The sequence below is a fragment of the Tetrao urogallus genome (genome assembly GCF_951394365.1).
Source record: "Tetrao urogallus genome assembly, chromosome: 15".
Classification (NCBI taxonomy): domain Eukaryota; kingdom Metazoa; phylum Chordata; class Aves; order Galliformes; family Phasianidae; genus Tetrao; species Tetrao urogallus.
Genome location: NC_136828.1, coordinates 3,148,160 through 3,167,860, shown reverse-complemented (window position 1 = coordinate 3,167,860; position 19,701 = coordinate 3,148,160). Strand labels below are relative to the sequence as shown.

General features: G+C 38.5%; 1 protein-coding gene across 1 annotated transcript in view; it reads right to left on the bottom strand.

The window, feature by feature from the left end:
• The window catches only part of KATNIP (katanin interacting protein), a gene marked incomplete at both ends in the record, with an annotated part of 53,272 nt that overhangs the window by 8,966 nt on the left and 24,605 nt on the right, over positions 1 to 19,701 (bottom strand). Inside the window, 7 exons of the mRNA XM_079542663.1 lie at positions 685 to 749; positions 1,001 to 1,158; positions 5,700 to 5,865; positions 7,704 to 7,881; positions 10,858 to 10,933; positions 13,412 to 13,620; positions 14,141 to 14,872. Of these exons, the coding sequence (XP_079398789.1) occupies positions 685 to 749; positions 1,001 to 1,158; positions 5,700 to 5,865; positions 7,704 to 7,881; positions 10,858 to 10,933; positions 13,412 to 13,620; positions 14,141 to 14,872 (1,584 nt within the window). The remainder of the gene's footprint in view (positions 1 to 684; positions 750 to 1,000; positions 1,159 to 5,699; positions 5,866 to 7,703; positions 7,882 to 10,857; positions 10,934 to 13,411; positions 13,621 to 14,140; positions 14,873 to 19,701) is intronic.

The window sequence follows — 19,701 nt, the reverse complement described above, 5'->3', positions numbered from 1 at the left end:
ATATTTCCCTTAACTGAATGGCAGAGAATATAATAAGAACGCGTGCCGTTTGTTTTTCTAGCAGAGCACCTATTTTTATCTCTGAAAAGACACTGATTTTCATGAAACTGTCAGGAACTTCGTAATGCTGAGATCTCATTGATTCCAAACATGGTTAGGACAGCCTAATGGATTTAAGAGGGCTGTCAGGTAGATGGATGGCACAACAATAAGTATAACCACAGAAGGCTGTGCTTATTTACGAAAACATAAGATTAAAGAGCCAGAAACATTAAGAAAATATTACACAGTTCTGGGCAACACAGTCTTAAAAAAGATATAAAATGCGACAAATTTCAAAAGAACAGCACCGTGAACATTCAAAGATATGCAAGAATACAGATTATTACTAGCTTTGACAGGCTGGCAGGATACTGTGCTAATGGGTTTCTAGCTCCAGTTTTCACGGATTCTAAAAGGTGGGAAGAAGTGGTACCAGAGCATCTGACTACAGGTCACACCTTCGTATATTCTGTTCCATTTATTTATTCTTAAGTCATATTTAACAAATGCCTTTCTCGTCATATTCTTCACATCTCATTATTTCTTATAGCATGGAAAGTTGTATTTAGAACTACTGGAATTCATGACGACGTTATACCGAATACCTCAGTTATGTACTAAGAAAATGACAGAGGAGGATACAACCACATGGCATGAGCGGTGCTTCATAGTCCATACTAGCTTGTTCCATTCTCTTTGAACCAGTCCTGCCAAAATAACCAAGACAAAGTAGTTTACTTATGTACTCTTGGCTCACCGAGGAAAGAACAGAACAAATTAAAAAAAAAAAAAAAGCCATCACATGTACCTTTCCCCTCCAGATTATGTAGCAGATTGTCTTCTGATCTAAATAAAACATTCCATTTCATCCAGGTGTCTCACACAGATTTGGTTCAAAAGAGAATACAAGTACTGAACAAATAAGAGTGGTTCAGATAGTAAAAATATGCTACTGTACCTCCTTTGTACTCTGTTCATCAGCTGGGGCTGCAGATAGTCAAGGAAGAGAATTTCTTGGGCAAAGTCAAAGTGGCAGTTGCCTGGTCCCTTGCGGATAAGAAAGCCCTCTGGTGGGGAGATGCTGTGACCATCCAGCATTACGTGGACTACCTTTGCCTTGTTTAAGAAAGAAAAATCATAACATAAATCCAATGCAATGCATTCACTTCAGAGACTGAAACGATTGTTCCTGTAATTTTGCAGTATTTGTTCCATTCTTCTATAGTGTAACATCCCTTGGCAAAAGGAAGCCTAGAGCAGCAGAACCCAGCCTGCAACCCAGTGCAGTTCAATACATCACAGCTGATACTACCTATCGAGATTGATGCAAGTGGCAGAGCTTAGGATTTTGGAGGAAAAAAAAGATAAAAAATAAAATACAAATGATTGGAAGTGCTCCTTCAATTACTGCACCTCCAGAGACCTCAGTAAACTGAAAATCTGTGGGCTGCAGGAGAACACGTGTCAAGAGACTACAGACTCAGCTTTTAAGTCAGCATATGTTGCAAAGGTGATTTGAGGAGATGGTTAGTCGCTCATCATTCACCTGAATGCAACGGTAGATCAGCCCTGACTGCTCAACCCTGGCTGAAGAGATCACATAACCTAGTGATCTCTCATGAGCAAGCCCTATTCTGTCTCTACCATGTTTGTATAAAACCTGTTTCACCATTTTACTCATCTGTGTGGCAGGCAGCATTTGGACTTTTCCAGGATCCTGCCCACTCATCCACCAAGCAGCGCTGTATATAACCTAAGGGCATATGAATAAAGAAAAGGTACCTCTACCAGGCAAAAAAGGATCAAGCCACAATTATGTCTCAGATGTGTGCACATCTGATATAAACTCTGAAGGTTAAACCAAATAATTCAGCCATACCTGGATCAGAAGATGAAGGAGTTCAGGCCCCTTCATCCTCCCCCATTAACACCATCTGGAGCTGTGTGCATGATCACAGTCACATAACAACTCCATCATGCAGCAACAATTATCACTGCATTTTGCCCTAAGGTATGTTAAATACAGTCTCCTGTTAATCAAAAGTATTGCACTGAATATGTCACTAATTACTGCTTAAGGAAGGAATAATACCTGGAAAATAGAACAGGATAGCCTTATAACTGGCCCTATGATTGCAGTCTGCTGATTAATGGACTGAATGAGAATAGATTCATTTAGCTAGCAGAAAAGACTTAATTTAGTCTAACGGTAATGTGACTCAATTCTGTCATCTTCAGATTTTATACTTACTGATGAATATATGACTATTTGAGAATAGTTTTGTATGGAAATATGTAGTTCTCATGATCTGTTATTAGTATTTTTATTAAAAAATAAGCAATATTTACTTTGAGATGTCAATCTGAGAACAACTTAACACTTCAGGTTTCCTACAAAGCCGGATACTCACAGCAGCTTTCATATTTTTGCAGTTTGCCATTAATTTTTTGTCAATTACCATTTCAGTGAGTTGCAAGTGCAACAAACCAGAAGTAAATCTTTTTCAGAAAGTTTTTGTTTGTTTGGACATTTTTTGTGCATTTTGTTTGTTTACAAAAGCATTTCTCAATTTGAAAACTTGAGGTACTGGACTGTGCAAGGTGCTTGCTTCACTTCCAAAGAGCATGAAGATAAATTAGGAGTGAAAGCAGCAAGCAGAGGGAAATAACTATTGCAGGTTTCATCCTTAATAAGCTTGGGAGAAAATAAAGGAAATACACTTTGTGTATAAGAAATTCTTCTGCATGGTACTTTCTGGCTGAATCAAGCTGCCAGACTAGGGAGAGGAAATGAAAAATCCACTGAAATACACTTTAGTTTAGAGAACATGTATTGAATGGAAAGTCTGGAGACTTAGAGATGAAATCTTACCTATTACACCACAGCTGCTTATATTTATGTGCCCTTTACAGCCCTCATTTCTAAGTAATTTTCATCATCTGAGGAGGCACTCAACCATCACACATAGCATTTTACAAATCACATAACAAAGCTTTCATAAGGTAATTTTTCATAGAGCTGGAAATAGCATACAAGCCTTCATTTTGACAGTTTACTGCCATTACCCTTTCATTCTAAAGCTGTGAATAGAATCCACCAGTCTACAGCTGCCTAGCAAATCATTCTATCTCATGTCCAGGGACCGTTTCTTAGAAGAACAGCAATGCTTTGAAAAACAGATGCCATGATACCCCAGCTCTATGGTCTAAAGCCTCTTAACTGTGGCCCAGCAGATATCCTGCATCCTCAGTTTTTTCAAGTATGTTATTTTATTCGTTCTTTTACAGGATTCATCTGTTACAGCATTTTAATGGCACTTCACTGGGGGACTTAGAGGTGAGCTGCCTGCGCACTTACTTTGTCAGACTCACCTCCTTTGCTACCTTGCAAAATAAACTGTAAAAATATACTTTTCTTCTTGTCTAGGTTTGTCTCCAAAGACGAAATTGCATGTTAAATAGCCAAATCCTTGAAATCTTTTAGCCCTTTTAATAGCTCAGACACAAACACACACTCAGAAACTTGATTTTGTTTGACAATTCATGTACAAACACTTCTCCCCCCTGTTCTGCCTTGGGAAGACCTGCTCTTATAATGGGAAAGCAAAATATTCCCCATCACTACATAGGCTGCTCTCCGTATTACATTATGCACACAGAATCACAGTAAGATTTAAATCAGAAGGGACTTCTGCATGTTTCCAGTCACGACTCCTGCTCAGAGAAGAGAAGCCTGCAAAGGTAAATCAGGTTGTTGTGGGTCTCTCAAATTGACTCATCCCATCGCTGCATGCTGCCCCAGTGCCATATCACTCTCAAGGAGATAAAGGGTAGAAAGCCCTTTAAGCCCAATCATACAAATTAACTAAGCAACATTACTAAAAAACATGATTACCCAGGGGTATGTTTATATGATAATGCTCCTGAACCCTCCCTTAAGTCAAACAGGTTGGGTTACTGCATTGTATTACAAAAATGAGATGTCAAATGTTAAAGCCTCTAGAGGAGTTGTGGCTAAAATGAAAGAAGTCACCCTCTGAACCTCTGTGAGTCCTTGTCCAGTCTTCAGCATTTTGCAACACCCCGTGCTTGAACTAAAAGAGGCCAAGGCCAAACTTCAGAGAGGGAACATTCATTTGTGAAAGGTAAATTTACACAGAAAAGTAGTTCCCCAGTATTTATTACTATCTAAAACCATAGAATCCTCAGAGTTGCAAGGGACCTCTGCAGGCGATCTAGTTCAACTCCCCTGCAGTGAACAGGGACAGCACAACTAGATCAGGTTGTCCAGGGCCTGATCCAGCCTCACCTTGGAAATCTCCAGGGACAGGGCATCAGCCACATCACTGGGCAACCTGCTACACTGCCTTACCAACCTCACTGTAAAATATATTTCCCTTATATCCAAAATAAATCTATCCTTCTCGGGCTTGAAACCATATCCCCTTATTCTATCACCACAGAACCTGCTAAAGAGTCTGTCTTCTTCTTCCTTGCAGCTCCCCTGTAGATACTGAAAGGCTGCTATCAGGTCACCTCACAGACTTCTCCAGGCTGAAAAACCCCTTGCACAGTCTTATGAATTAAAGTTGGAGGCCTGGATCATTCTAGAAACTTCCTGGAATTTTTTGTATTGTCTCTCTCTAGTTTCACACACAGGAACAATTTTCTTATCTACTAAGAAAATTTAAAAAAAGCAAATTGGAAAATAAGTGAGGAGGTACACTGTGCAATTTTATCTAACCTACATCAGCCAAACTGTTTGAAGATATCAATTTTCCAAAACAAATGTGGAGTCCCAGAGACTCTTGCTTCTTGATAACTGATGGATGAATTTACATGGATGAATGTTAGGCTCATCAATGTTAGCCAAGTATCGTGATGCCATCACCTACTGCTTTCCATTGGATTGCCTGGGAAGTACACAGATTTCAGGTACCATAAACTCTATCATAGTACATAATTGAAAAATGAAAGCAAGTTTGAAAATTGCATTGCATGCCCACACAGATAGAGCCTGGGGGTTTCATTGTGCACATTGAAAGACTTTTCATTACATTCCTAATTTTATAAAGACTTACCAAATCTCTATTTATCATGTTACCAAATGCTACCGATTAAGCAAATAGTTCAATAGCGTTTACAGTCAATTGACTAAATATTAATTTTATTTTAAGTGGCAGACTTCAGAAAAGCACGATGCTCAAAAACAAAAGGATCCCCATAGTCAGAGGAAAACACAAGTTTATACACAGATACTGCTTTCTTCAACTTATCTACACCAAATTGCTGTTGAAGTGCCCCCTGTTCTATCATTCCTCGTGCTGCAGGAAATAAAGAATCATATGGGAGACTTAAATACCGGATAGTGAGAGGATACCACTTTGGAATCATATATCTTGAAAGTAATATGTGCTACTATGTGTCTCTTAGAAAAATCATCTGTGAAGTTTTCTTTAAACTGTCTCTGGCTTTTTTTCAATATTTGCTGTTTGCAGAGACAGAAATGCATTATACCTGCCACAAAACTCAGACTCACACAATCTAGAAAGATTTATGGTGTTCCATTAAGGCAGCTATATTCATTTATCACAGTACCAATTTTCCAATGCACCGCTGTATATTTTTGCTGGCAGTGCTCCTTTTCTTTTACTTACCCCTCTATAGGTATCCTCTGGAGATTTATTATAGTTCCAGAAACGAAGCCCTGCAATACTTTCACTTTTATCAAAATGGATTGTGAGTAGATGATTTTCTCCAAAAGAGAAAGGAATGAGCCACATATGGTCATCCTCAGCTGTAATATTAGTCCCATCTATTAACCTACAAGGAGAAAAATCCATTAGTGACAGAAAGGAAAAGCCTGCTCCTCTCATGAAAACAGGTGTTTTACTAGGTGTCAATTTTCTTATTTCCACTTACCAATTCCATTATTGTACCTATGTGCATGCAACTAAAAAGCACATTAAACATAAAAAGTAATACAGAACTGCTGAATTAAAGATGGAGTGGCTGGGGGGAACAACATTTCCTTTAGTTGGCTCTGTTTGAAGAAAAACAGAAAAATCCTTTGGTTTTCTTCCCTGAGCAAACAAGCAGAGAAAAGCTCATTTGGTACCTCTGCACCAAAATTACTAAAGGCAAAATTCTCAGTCCCAGACATTTTATAACTTATTAATAGAGGTCCATGCCTAAACTAGTTTATCTGGCAGTCAGCAGCATATTTCTACACTGAGCATGATTGAGATGGTATCTGAAGAGCCCAGAGATGGAGCAGAGTTTGTTCACATCCTTTATCAGCTCTCATTAGGCTCATTAAGGAACAGCCCTTTTTCCCACCATTCTACAATATGACAACATCTTCTCATAACAGCACACCTCAGACTGACTAGGTAAGTTCAATTCCATTATTTCCCCGTTTTGGAATCCTGACTTTTACCAGAAAGTATGATATACAAAGAACTAAGGAGAGGATGATTCAATTGCCCTACTGTAATCACTTTTGTACACTGCCCTATGTGCATACTGTTTTAAAGTGTAATAGAAGAACGAGTACCAGATTTGGCAGTTTCTTCAAGAAATAGATATGAATAATGAGTCTTTCACAGAGGAATTGATTAGAGAGCCCATAAGAAAGAGACAAAACTTGACTTAGTCCTGAACAGTCAATACTACATAGGACTCATTCCAAATGCTAAGCTGAAGAGCACTGAAGTGCTCAACATGCTTACAGAAATATCAAAAGCCAGAAGAAAAAAATTAAGACCCTTTGTCTTATGCTCAAAAAGGCTCTCAAGTAAAAATGAAGCCTGTCAAAAAAAAAAAAAAAAAAAAAAAAGGCAAGAAAGCAACAAAATAAAATCATTACATATATCAGACAGGATATTATGGATGTTGTATTTGAAACATAGAACAAATTTATCTCTCTAAGACAGACAAAAGAAAAAGCAAGGACTTAAAAAAAAAAAAATTAAATTAAATGAAAATAGAAGCCAGCCCGGCTTAGTGGCAGGATAAAGAAAGTTATTACAAATCATCTTTCACCAAAAGTCATGATCAAACAAACTAAATCAATAGGATCATAAACTCTGGATGGCTAAATGTATATGCACATGCCAAGAAAGAATATGTAGGCTAGCAAGCAAAAGGCACCATAAATAAAAATCCATCAAACATATCAGGAGCAAAAAGCTTGCCAGAAATTCTGTAGGATCAACGGATGACTAGGCTTAAAAGGAGCACCAGAGAAGACACTGAATGAAAAGTTAAATGAATTCTTTGCATCTAGGTCCATCAAAGCCTCTCCAGACTACACCACCAGAGCCTTTTCATCATGGGGGATCTCACAGGAAGATTTCTTTGATCTTGACGCCTACAGGAGAGATTTTCTGTACATTATGTACATACATAATTTGGGGAAGCAAAGACTTCATTAAAATTATAAAAACAAAAGCTGCAGAATTTGAGAGCAGCACCTACACTTGCAATTCCCTCATATATTCTTACTCTTCACTAACTTGGAAGTTTTCCTTGCAATTATCCAGAAATGCTGCGTAAACATTACTCCATATGCACAGACAGATGCTACAGAACACACACACACAAAAACATCTGAAGAAATTACTCGTTATTCTACCTATTCTCCCCCTTTCACTACTTACTTTTCTAATGTTCTAGAATCTCCTGTATACTCCGGAAGATCATTTAAGTCTTGGGGTGAAGCAGAAATCTGTTCCATACTTATTTTTAATGCTTGGCCATTCTTTCCTATCACTTCCAGTCCAGTCAGTCCAAGGTAATGAGGATCTCCCCAAGTCACGGTAAAATTCAGTTGCAGGCCTATGTAAAAGAATATACATACAATATACATACATACCTACATGCATTCTAGTTTAAAGTATGGGCCCAAGCCTCCAAAAGAGGGTAATCAGTATCAATTTCACTGGTACAAAGCAGATAAAAAAATGAAACCAAAAAGCAGAACAACAATGAATGCCGCTACTTACAAACCCACATCTCAAACACTTCAAAAGCTGCTCTTTGTGCCATGGGTTAATACAGAGCACTCACAACAACATGGATAAAAGCACAGTGAAATGCTGTAGCATTTACCTACATCGTCGGGGGCAGAAGGCTTCTCTTATCTCTCCTAAGCGAGCCAGAAACCTAGCAATTTGCTCTGAGTGGGGTCTGTCACTGCCATTAGCAGCGCTATTGGATCTACTTACTCTCCACTCTGTGACCCTTTAATGCACTAAGTCCAACTGCTCATACTCTGGCACAAATAACAGCTCATAGTCTGCCTCTGAACCCACTTCATTCAAAGATCAGACTCAATTAGCACTGGCCAGCCACATGACCTCACTATCCTAAATAAAGCTAAGTAGAGTGTGGTAGATAATACATGCATCACTGTTTTCTAGTGATCAAGATTATCATACATTCATGGCTGCCTACTTGCCAACAGTTTGAACTTAAGCCAAAACTCCTTCCATTCTGTACTCTGTATTGTCCAATCATTACTTTCTATAACACAACTTCTATTGAGCTAAATATTTATTCTATACTCCATATATACACTATATAAGTGCAGTTCCCATTAATTAGCACCACGTGTTATTTGTTTAAATAACTGTATATCCTGCTTTTGGATAGTTCTGGTTTGCTTGCCTACTTCCACATAATAGTGCAGTAACTGTCGTAAATCTGTGTTGGACTTTTAGTGGGCTGCTGACATCTTGTTCACTTGTAACTATACTGCTTCCAATCAACCATGTTATCAAGTGTCTCATTACTCAGATTGCAGAGTGACAGTAATTCAATAATACATTTAAGTAGTGACATGACAGATTTTGAGATTATGCAGAAACAGAAGACCTATTAGTCTGAAGGCTATCCGTTATCTTTTGCCATCTAGCTGACTGTGTGGACTTATGTAAATTCAGTCTCTCATAAATCCCATGAGTAGATTGCTTAGAGAGCACCAATTCATAGATACACTGAAAGAAGATGTGGTTTACTATTGCACTGAATGCACTAACTTCATGTCCAAACTGTTCCCGTGGAAGCATTCTAATGGCACAGCACCACTGAAAAACAGCACTGTTGATTTCCCTGCATTTCCAGAAATTAAAAAGAAAATACTGCACCAACATAAAATTATCTTCAGGTCCACCTGTTTCACGCTTTCCAAAAAATATAAAGAGCATATACAGATACGACAAGCAATATTCCAGTCTGATCAGGTTCCATAAAAATTCACCACTGTAAACTTAAAATATTTCATTTCATACATTAAATGTAGCCCAGAGAGAATCAAGTTGGACAATGTCTAATGAAGCACCGATAGTCATGATGCACTGTAAAACAAACAGCATTAGGGCTGTTAAGCCATCCAGCCCAATTACCTATAAATAGCAGTAGCAATTTGCATGAGACTAAGTACACATAAATTCACTCGGGTGTTGAGATCTCTTCATATTTGCAAGGACGCTAAGAAGTAAAGAGTTCTATTAACTGACAAGCTTAGAACCATGGCTACAGTGATACTAGCTACTATTCCTGAGGCCATTTCTTATTATAGAAATATGCAACAGTTCTCAGGCAAAAATATATAGGTATATATACTTTTTTTTTTTTTTTCCCAACAGACTGGGAAAAGATAGGATCTAGCAGCTATCCACACAAGGTTAGTATTCATATTCTGAACAGCACATAGGCAAATTCTACCTAAGCTAATGCAGAATGGAAGGGACCTCTGGAGATCTAACTCCTGCCTATTAGATCAGGTCTCCCAGGAGCCACTCAGTGGAGGTATGAATGCCTCCAGGCCCTCAGATCTCAACAACTCTGTCAATCCCTGTGTCAGATTGCCCTCAGGGTAAAAGGGAAGCTACTCTTTTACCACAGCTGGGACCTTCTCCATCTCTTTCTCTGCAGGAACTCAGTGGGAATCAGGATTTCTTTGTTTGGTAGAGACAAGTTAGCCCAGTCAGCTAGTTAACAATATCTTGTCAGTATGAGAGACTGCATCTGCTGAGCTCTGAATTGCATCCTCACTATCTGCTTCATCCACTTTGAGAAATGGGAGGAGGGAAAGGCATCTGAAGTTCACAAAAATGTAAACTGATGACAAACATGTATATCCATCTATAAGCTATGGATGAACTTCATAGATTATAGGAATTGTCCATAGATATGTGGCTGAATAACTGTATTGTGTATATTTACACAGAGTACATCACACGTTGCCAAATGCTTTATATGCACCAAGCCCAACAAGCCAATTTCCCCTCTGCTGGGTCAAAGGAGCAGGAATTGGTACTTCTGGGCCATTCAGAAGCTCTCTTGAAAATAACCTGAAGTCCCAGAAAGGGTGGCAGTTTTTTTGAGCAGTATCAACAAACCAAGTGCTTTCAGTACAGATACAACATTTTGGTCTAGTTTCTCTCTAGGTTTTCTATTGTCAATCTGATCTGAGAAAATCAGTCTAAATAAATATGTAGGATTGGAAGAGAATTACTTGGTAATGGACACAGCTACCACAAATCCCATTCAAGGACTAAGCAAATGGCTAGTGTTATTTTCTAAGATTAAATGCCATCTGTTACAATACAGTGTTCTAAATTCCACAGTAAAAAACAAAGAAACAAAAAAACACAACAAACTTCTGCCTTAAATACTCAATTGCTCTTCTTTATTCCAGACCTGACATCTGCCACAAAGGTCTGCACAAACGACAAATCAGATCCTTCTTGATAACATTAGCAGGGGTAGGAAGCAGCATACACAGAAAGTGAAAAAGAACAAACTTACACTTTCCAGTAAATATTCCTGGTTCCTTGGGTGTGCAAGCAGAGACAGAATCCAGCAGGACTGCCTGCTTTTGCACCTAAAAAACAAACCGAGATGCGCAATGAACATGCAGATGATATGTATTTTAGAGACATATTGCCTATGCAATATACTTTGTTCACATGGGATTTTTTGCTAGTGCATATGGGAATGTTAAATGGGAGACTCCCTAATGTGGGCTGACTTTTCCTGGAAAGTCTGAAATTAAGGCACTTTTGTACCTGCAGACTGCCATTAGCAAATGACACATAGCATTGCCAATACGCTGCAAACGTGTCACAGAGACAAGAACTGCAGATGGAATTGCAGATGGAAGTTAAGCCCTCACAGAGTGCCATCACACAGTTTCAGTCTCTCCAAGAAAACCACATCCTGCAACACACAATCCACACAAGATGGAAAGACGGAAAACAACTCTGCTACTGAGGGTAACGTCATAGAACACTGACTCCATCTTTGAGGCCTCATGCTTTTTTCTCAGAACAACTTTTCAGGACCAATCTGGTAATTACAATTTAAAACTCTACTGAATATCAAAATCTGTGGACTTAGTAAAGGTACTGGTTTTATTGAGCCTTCTCTTGCAGACCATAAAAGGTGGCTTATCAGTTCTTTTCTCCCTATTCCTCATTTCTTGGCCACTCAGTTCCCTGCATTCCATTACTATCCTCTATCTTTTCTTTCAGATTTAGCCTAATTTTCTACTATTTCAACACTTCTTGTGAACACTGACCTACTTATGTTCTCAGATCCTTACAGTAGAACAAAATATCATCACTGTATGGGAGTTAATGGATAAGAAATAAAAAGTAGAAATCATTACCAAGCTCCTAAACATGACCATTCTGAAATGGTTCCCTTAAATGAAATCATGGTTAAGGAGATGAAAGACAGATGACCATAGATAATACTGACAATAATGTAAGATGCCTTGCTAAGAGCTATAAGTCAGTGCAGTAAATACACTTTCTCATCCACTTGAAGATGTAACAGCTGGAAAGGGTTAATGATCAACAGGCAGAGACTGCTCAAACCCAATACTAGCTTGAATGATGATGTTACGCTGGGGAAGACAAATCATCTAGATTCATATCATTCTGATAGCATACACATCCAGAAAATACTGATGGTCCTAGCATGTACTGAATGACAGAGAGATCAGAGGTTCATTTGGAATAGCTATTGCTACTCCACTGCTGATTCAGCACATTTCAGAGTTAAAAAAGGAGTAAGAAAAGCATCACAGATGAACAGTGAAAAGAGAAGCAGAATCTAAGTAAGGATCAGGGAGTCCACGCCTGAGCTTCTGCAATGAAAGAGGCCCTGGGTGAATGCTAGCAATGAACAAGTGATCAATAAATGGAAGGTGAACCTCAATTTGTGTTGGTGAAACTCTGCATTACACAAAGCGTCCAAACAGTTTAAGGTGATGCAAGTGAAGATGGAAACAGTTAATGGCATCACTATTAACTAGCACTGGAGGAGTCAAAGGGTTAGAGTCTCTGACTTGAGACAGCAAGACCAGAGCATTTCCCTATGTCATGTAAGCCAACAGAATAGGTCAAGATAGACCACCCAGGCCTGAAAACAGCACAAGGCTTGTTAGGAAACTCATGTTAGGAGTACTTTAACTGAACCAGCTGGAATTTTGATTCAGTTTTGCATCTCCTCACAGTTGTGCAAGAGTGTCCCACTGAACAAGATGTCCTCATTGAAGAAAGAGCAGGTGCTCATCAACATTGCAAGAAGATAGAAAGCAATTTAAAGACTACACCATACCACTTTAAGCTGAAAATCAAGCAGGACTGTTGCTCAGTCACTGGGCCATTAGGATGAAGTGAAGCAAGACTGCAGTGCATGAAAATACAGCCCTCCTCCAGCAGTAAAATATCTACTCTATGGAATAGAAAGGAACACCTTAATGCTGCAAAAGGGATATAGATTTGTGAAGCTGCTAGTTAGAAAAGAAAAGAGGAAAAAATAAAGGAGAACTTGTGAAGATATAAAACGACATTATGCTAGATCCTATCCCACCTCAGCTATTTCATTTGAGGAGAAAGAAACAAGCAAGCGCATACAGTGTGGAAAATAGGGGAAAACAACATTTGGAGTGATGGGGAACAGAACTACTCATTACATGAATAAATGTAAGGTAAAAATCATTGACAGTGGTATAAATCTTCAGGAGTACCCAGACAAAAAAAAAAAAAACAAACAACAAACAACCCTGTACTCTCTGCTCAAGTAAGTAAAGAAAAAAAAAAGAAATGTATGATCCCTTAAAGCCTTCCTGGTAGCCTCATTAACCAGAGAAAGCAAACTGTGGAAGAACTTCTGGGCTTAAAAAACTCCCATGAATTATTAAGCTGATGAAAAAAAAAAATAACTTCAAAACACAGATAGCTTTATTAGTCCTTCTACAGTTTTACAGCACCACAGAAATCAGCGCCTCCTATTTCTACCTCATATTTCAGAAAGACACATTTATAAGAGTACTGAATGCAGAGATCCCTACCTGTTGATCCTCTGTTCTTAACCCTGCTTGCGTAAAAGGTCTTTCATCTCCATCCCCATCAGCTGTTGTTGGCCTCTTTAGCTCTTCTTCATATCTCAGAGAGCTGGCATTCTCCATTTCTCCATCATATGTCTCATCATAACAGTATATAGCTTCAAGAATATCATCATCGGTACTGAACAGTATTGTATCCCCAAAGTGCTCTGGAGCTGAAGGCAACATATGGAATTAAGTTGAGAAGCTATGTAGAAAAATATTTAGAGTACTAAAAAATGCTATTCAGTCCTTCACATTTAATCTACAGCGGTGGTTAAAGATAATATATGGGGAATAGGAACTGACTACCGAGACAGTTATGTTCAATTTCAACCTTAATTGCCCAGCAGACGAACCTTGAAGATGAGAAAAAAAGCTTATCACTTTCTCCAAAATATCTGTGAAAACTAAAAAACCTGCAACTTACAAATATCTAGTGACTATCTGAGGTTACTGAAATATGATCTTAAGACATCATTATGAATAAAAATTAGCTCTATATGCTACTAAAATTCACAACATCATTAGAGAATGCCTTAGATAGTTTTGCATTACATTTTGAAATTAAAAGGATTAAGTACTATATAAAATCCCCAATCTGCATTGAAGAGTAAAGAGATAACAAACAAGATAAATGTATTTGTTTATATTGTGCTGCTGCTTCCACAGAGTAAGAAAGAAATGATAGCATACCTCCAGACAAGGTTCCCGAAGCCTTAGCAATTTCTCCTTTAAAGATGCATTGTTCATCTAACATCATTATAATGTCTTTCACACCCCTAAAAGAGTGTATGCGAGATTTATTATAATTCCAAATCCTAATCATAGCTACTTGACAGGGATTCACAAAGTCAATAAAGATAAAGTGAGGTTTTCCAGGGGTAAACGGTGCTAGCCAGAGATGCATATCATCCTGTGTCAGATTTACCCCATCAATTAGATTGGTTATTACTCTGGGATCTTTGCCATAAGCTGGTAAAATATTTATATCAGGTGGTTCAGCTGTTATTTTTGAAATCTGAACAGGCTCTCCTTTAGAACTGAAAACTTCAATTCCATTAAGACCAACATAATGTCTGTCTCCCCACGTTGTTCGAATGTCTACTACTAAGTGCTGCCCATAAGGTAAAACGGGTATTTTAAAATCATTTCCATCATGTGCCTCCACAGAATTTTCTTCTCGCTTTTTCGGTGGTGCTTGTACTCCCTCTTTTCTCATGAGATGATATTCTCCCAGCCGGTTGATTTTCTGCTGATGGAGAAACTCATCGAAGATATCCCCTTGAAAATCCATGTTAGAGATTCGGCCACGATGGGAGTAATTAAACTTCACCAATGAGTTCCAGGACTCCTGCAGAGTGTGTTCTTGTTCATTGTGCCACTCTGCTCTAGATGTGCCAACTTCCTTGATAGACAAGTCCTCATCTGAAAACAACATTACATATGCATTTAACATACTGACAACTGGAAGCAAACCACTACAGTAGATGTTCCAAGAATATGGAACGGTAGATGTTCCAGGACTATGCAGGTCACATCTGGGTTCCCCTGACTATAAAATTCTGTTATGTGAGCACTTTTATATTGCCCCTCTGTTATAAAGGCTATCTGTCACAATTTCCCTTTCCATTTAGACATAATGAAAATAATCACGTTAATATTAAAAAGCAACAATAAACAATAAACAAAACTACAGTTTTAGACTGGCAATTCTTGACTTAATACTTAAAGAAATTCATGTTTATGCAAATCTCATAATTTAAGACCTTGGGCAAGACCCCTGGAAAAAAGTCCCAGAGATACTCATTGGGTGAGTATCAAAATGTACCATCTGTCTGCATTTCTGCAGGAGGTCTGTCAAACAGTTGGAGCTAAACTGTTTAAGTTCCTAAAGCATTACTGAGAAAATCCAGTGCTTCCTTTTTCAGCAAAACAGGAAGAAATAAGATAAGAAAGTCCATTCCATGGAGAGGATGGACCACCAGGAAGGGGTCAGAGAAGCACAATGAAAAACAGAAACAAAATTATTCATACAACTCCTCTGCCGCAGATGCAAGCTTTTATGTTGACAGAAATCAGAATTCTTACATGTGTAACACTTTCATGTAACTTTAAAAAATATCAATCCAACACCTTAGGTACAGTGGGTTCCATAGCAGCATTGATATTCAAACCTAAAAATGCATTTGAGAAACCCTCAGAATGATGGTTGGAGAGATACAAACCTAAAGATTGCTTTTAGCAGGCCTGACGAAAGAAAGCATAAATACTGCTTGAACTTAGCGTGGTAACTTCTATACATTTAGCATCAAGTGTACACAACTGCAGGCCCTTTTCTCTTCAGCTGTTGCCACCATCTTCTATAGTCTATCTTCAACTGCAGTTTCTGCTGCTACTATCCTGCATAGGAGACATCTTCCATACAGGTTTCCTGCATCTCAGCCACCCAAGCATTACACCTGTATTAGCAATCCTCACTGCTGAGCACTATTTAAATACAAGAGAAAGATGAAGAAGGAAAGAGCTCGATGGAGGAAAGGTAAGGACAGGAATTAGGAAGAGGAGAGATGAGGAAGAACAATGTAAGAAAGAAGGATGAGAAACAGAAGAGACTATGAAACAAATGCACTGCATTTGCTCTACTTCTGCTAGGTACAGTAAAATACTGCAACTCTATTCTGAACACACAAGAGGCTGTGGGAGAGGCAGGACAGTTTGGTCCAATTCTCACATCTGGCAAAAGGAAGATACAGAGTGCTCAGGTGGTCTAAGGAGAACTGCTACACCGACAGTGCTCAAAGCAAATACAAATAATTAATCAGCAAAAGGGAAAGTATCTCAGCCACGTGCACAAGAAGAAAGGTGGGGAGAAAAGAAGTAGTAGGTTCAGCATTCAGTGAGGATGAGGCGAGCGCTGCATTCTACACATGTAGGACCCAAATGCTTTTCTCACTTCAACAACAGTAAGATGCAGAGGGGGGATAACCATGGATCTCATGGGAATGCAGTGGGGGCAGCACAGAGAAGCTGTGTTAGCAGGGGCAGTGTTCTCCTCGTGACCCCACCAGGGGGCTGCTTAATTTCCATCTCAGCACAATTAAGAGCAGGTAATTATGATTTTCAATAAAGTTGTCATTTTTGTATTTTTTTTTTCAAATAAATGAAGAAAAGCAAATGTAGAACTGAACAATTACAGGCCCACGGGCTAGATTTCAGTTCTGTACAACGTCCTTGAGTGTGCAGTCAAACAAATGGCTTTCAAGAATAAATGCCAATTGTAATAAAATGCAAAATAATGTTTTCCCAAAAGACTTTTTAAGGCTAATTTTTAACTTTGTTTTTGGAATCACAGGGAAAGAGGCAATGTTCCTAATCTGTCTATGGCCAATAATCATTGCACAGGGGACGACTGAGATAAAAATAAGAACTCTAAAGCAGATGGGAAACTACCTGAAAGAGTATTGTACTCCATATGCATAAGCATGAAAGTCTGGAGACCAACCTGGCCACTCTCCCCCATTTCACAAGTGAAATACAAATAGGAAGCAAATTTCAGAGAGTGATTTCAGAGAAAAGTAGTCATTTGCAAATCACTTTGTTGTTGAAATCTGTGTCTGTACATCCACTCCTGGGGTGGGTGATCACAAACAGTACTTCCCAGATTCTCAGAATGTAAAAGAAGATACCATATATTTCTTTACCACTTTAAATAGCAAAGCTTGACAATTTCAGAATAGGGAAGTATAGAAGCGTATTCAATATCCATTGGCTTTTCCTGGCTTTGATTTTTTTTTTATTTTTATTTATTTTAAGTACTCCAAGCACTGCAGCTTCTACAAGAGTTGAATTGGAGTGATTTTCAATGGGAGGTTAACAAGTTTGCTGGCTATATTAAAGAGTAGCACCAGCAAAAGAGAAGTTCTGAAAAAAAAAAAAACAGAGGTCAATAGCTGAACATTCAGAGGGTCTGGCATTCCTTTTGGCATCTAAAATATACTGCTTTTATTGGAGTCTTGTGAACAAGTCACAGTATTCCCGCCCTTTATTGATAAAGAATATCCACTTGCAGGTGTTTAGACACATCTCTAATCTTCTGTATGCCTGATTGTGTGATGGATGCCATCCAAAGGAATCCAGAAATAACAATCCCATTAACATGAATGTGAGCTTTGGACGAGTGCCTTCAATCACCAAATCTCATGTCCTACTTCTGCCAGCAACACAAGCCATGCAATTCCTCTCAGAACTTCAGTAAACTACGTTCTGGGGGCAACACAAGCTTGAAAACAACATCTTTCTTCTTCTCTCCTCTGTTGTATTAATCTCATGCCTATTCCCTGCAGCTAAAAATAGCAATCATATTTCCATGCTGCAATCACACGCTTCATTTCCCAAATCATTTTAAATGCTCTCTTCTGTTCCACTTTGCAATCAACTTTCCTGAAAACGGATGATCAGAACAGCAGTTTTCCAACTGAAGTCTCACAAGTGCCTGTGCCGAGATATTAACATTTCCCTAACTAGCAGAAAAGCCTCTGCTGATCCATCCTTCGAGTGCCTCGCTATAATCATGCCTGCGTCACACCAGCACTTCATAGTCAATCTGTGATCAGCTACTCAGCCAGGATCCTTCTTTTCCTCAATCATTTGCAATTGATGATTACTTAGCTTACAACTTAATTCTCTATTAGTCCCCAAATGCCCTTGCAAGCAGTACTTCTGCACTACATTCCACTCTTATTACTCCAGTTCTCAAGTTCCTCTTGCTGTGCAGTTGTTCAATCCTCTCAACTCATAACACCCCAAATTATGTTATTCGCAAATTTTATCAACATACTTTTATCATCTGCTTTGCACACTGAAGCAGTTTCAGAAGATAAAAATGTATGTTTTTATAGCAACAGTAACTCAAGCCAAGTGTGCCTGTATGTGCTATTTCTAACTTCCGTTTTTCTCATTATTCCTCATTTAATGACCAAAGAAGAGCGGTGATGTTGGGTATGGGGGCATGTAGCAATCCCCCTGTTGCATGCTTCTGTTGGGAAACTGAAGTTCCCACAGCCCTGTAGAAGTTTAAATTCACCATTCTTAAGGAAACACGTAAAGCCATCTCACTGTTAATGCTCTCTCAAAATGACTTTTTCCTGCACATTATTGTAGGAAGAACAAAAGTTGCAAGATGTGATTTTCCCCAGTGACAACCACATACTGAGAGCTTTCTTGTCACTTTCTTCCTGCTAAGAGTTCTAAGTAATAGATAACTAAAGCTGCTCTGGGCAAAATTAGAGGACACTAACAAGAATCATGATAGTTGACATCATAGCTCCTAAATTGCCACTATATTTATAGCTCAAAAGAAATTACTTCAGTGGGATTTATTTACAATTTCTGTAATGAAAGCAAGTATTAACTAGAAAGAGTTTGAATTTTAAAAGTCAAAAGCCAAGCCAAGTTGCTATAAGGTCACTGTATCGTTCCTCAGTATTAGTTTCCCACTTAATTTAGGCACACATCAAAACAAAGGTTGTAAGAATGTAACAGTGAGAGGGGCTTTCTGTGCCATCTTGTGATATGGACAAACCTTTTGCTTTTAGTGCAGGGAAATCTCTCATTCTATATTGTTACAGATTCTGTTAAATTCTATGCTTCATATATATAGAAATGAGAGATTTAGACCTATCAGGTCTATCAAACATAGAGCTGCATTACATGGCTCATGGATTAGTCTACACATAGCATACCTGCCCATGTCACAGAGAGGAAACTGAGAATCCAGGAACGTAAGTTTGGTTAAAACACTGAGACTGATAACAACAACAACAAAAATCAGTGTATTTTTTTTTTTAATCCCCCCTTCAAGTATACATCTGAGCAAAATTGAACAGAAAGCTACAGCTTTTTCTTTGGAAATTCAGTTAAAAGAAAAATAACGTGTTTTGCTTACATAGCAAAATATGACATGCTTCTAGCAAAACATTTTACCTTCTTTCAACATGCCTTGTCTAGACATCCTGCTTCTAGAGTCCCAAGAACAAGACAGCATTTGATACCCAAAGTTGATACATTTTTGGACTACTGGATCACAATCTGAATGGATTCTTGGTTCTCTCTGTATCTGATTTCTGTATTGCATACACAAAAAGGAGAGAGATGCACAGACAAAGGAAATGAAAGGAGTAGCAAGAGTACGAATTCCTGTAGACAGCATATATTCTCATTGAGAAAGACAGAAACCTAACTACACAAACTCTGAG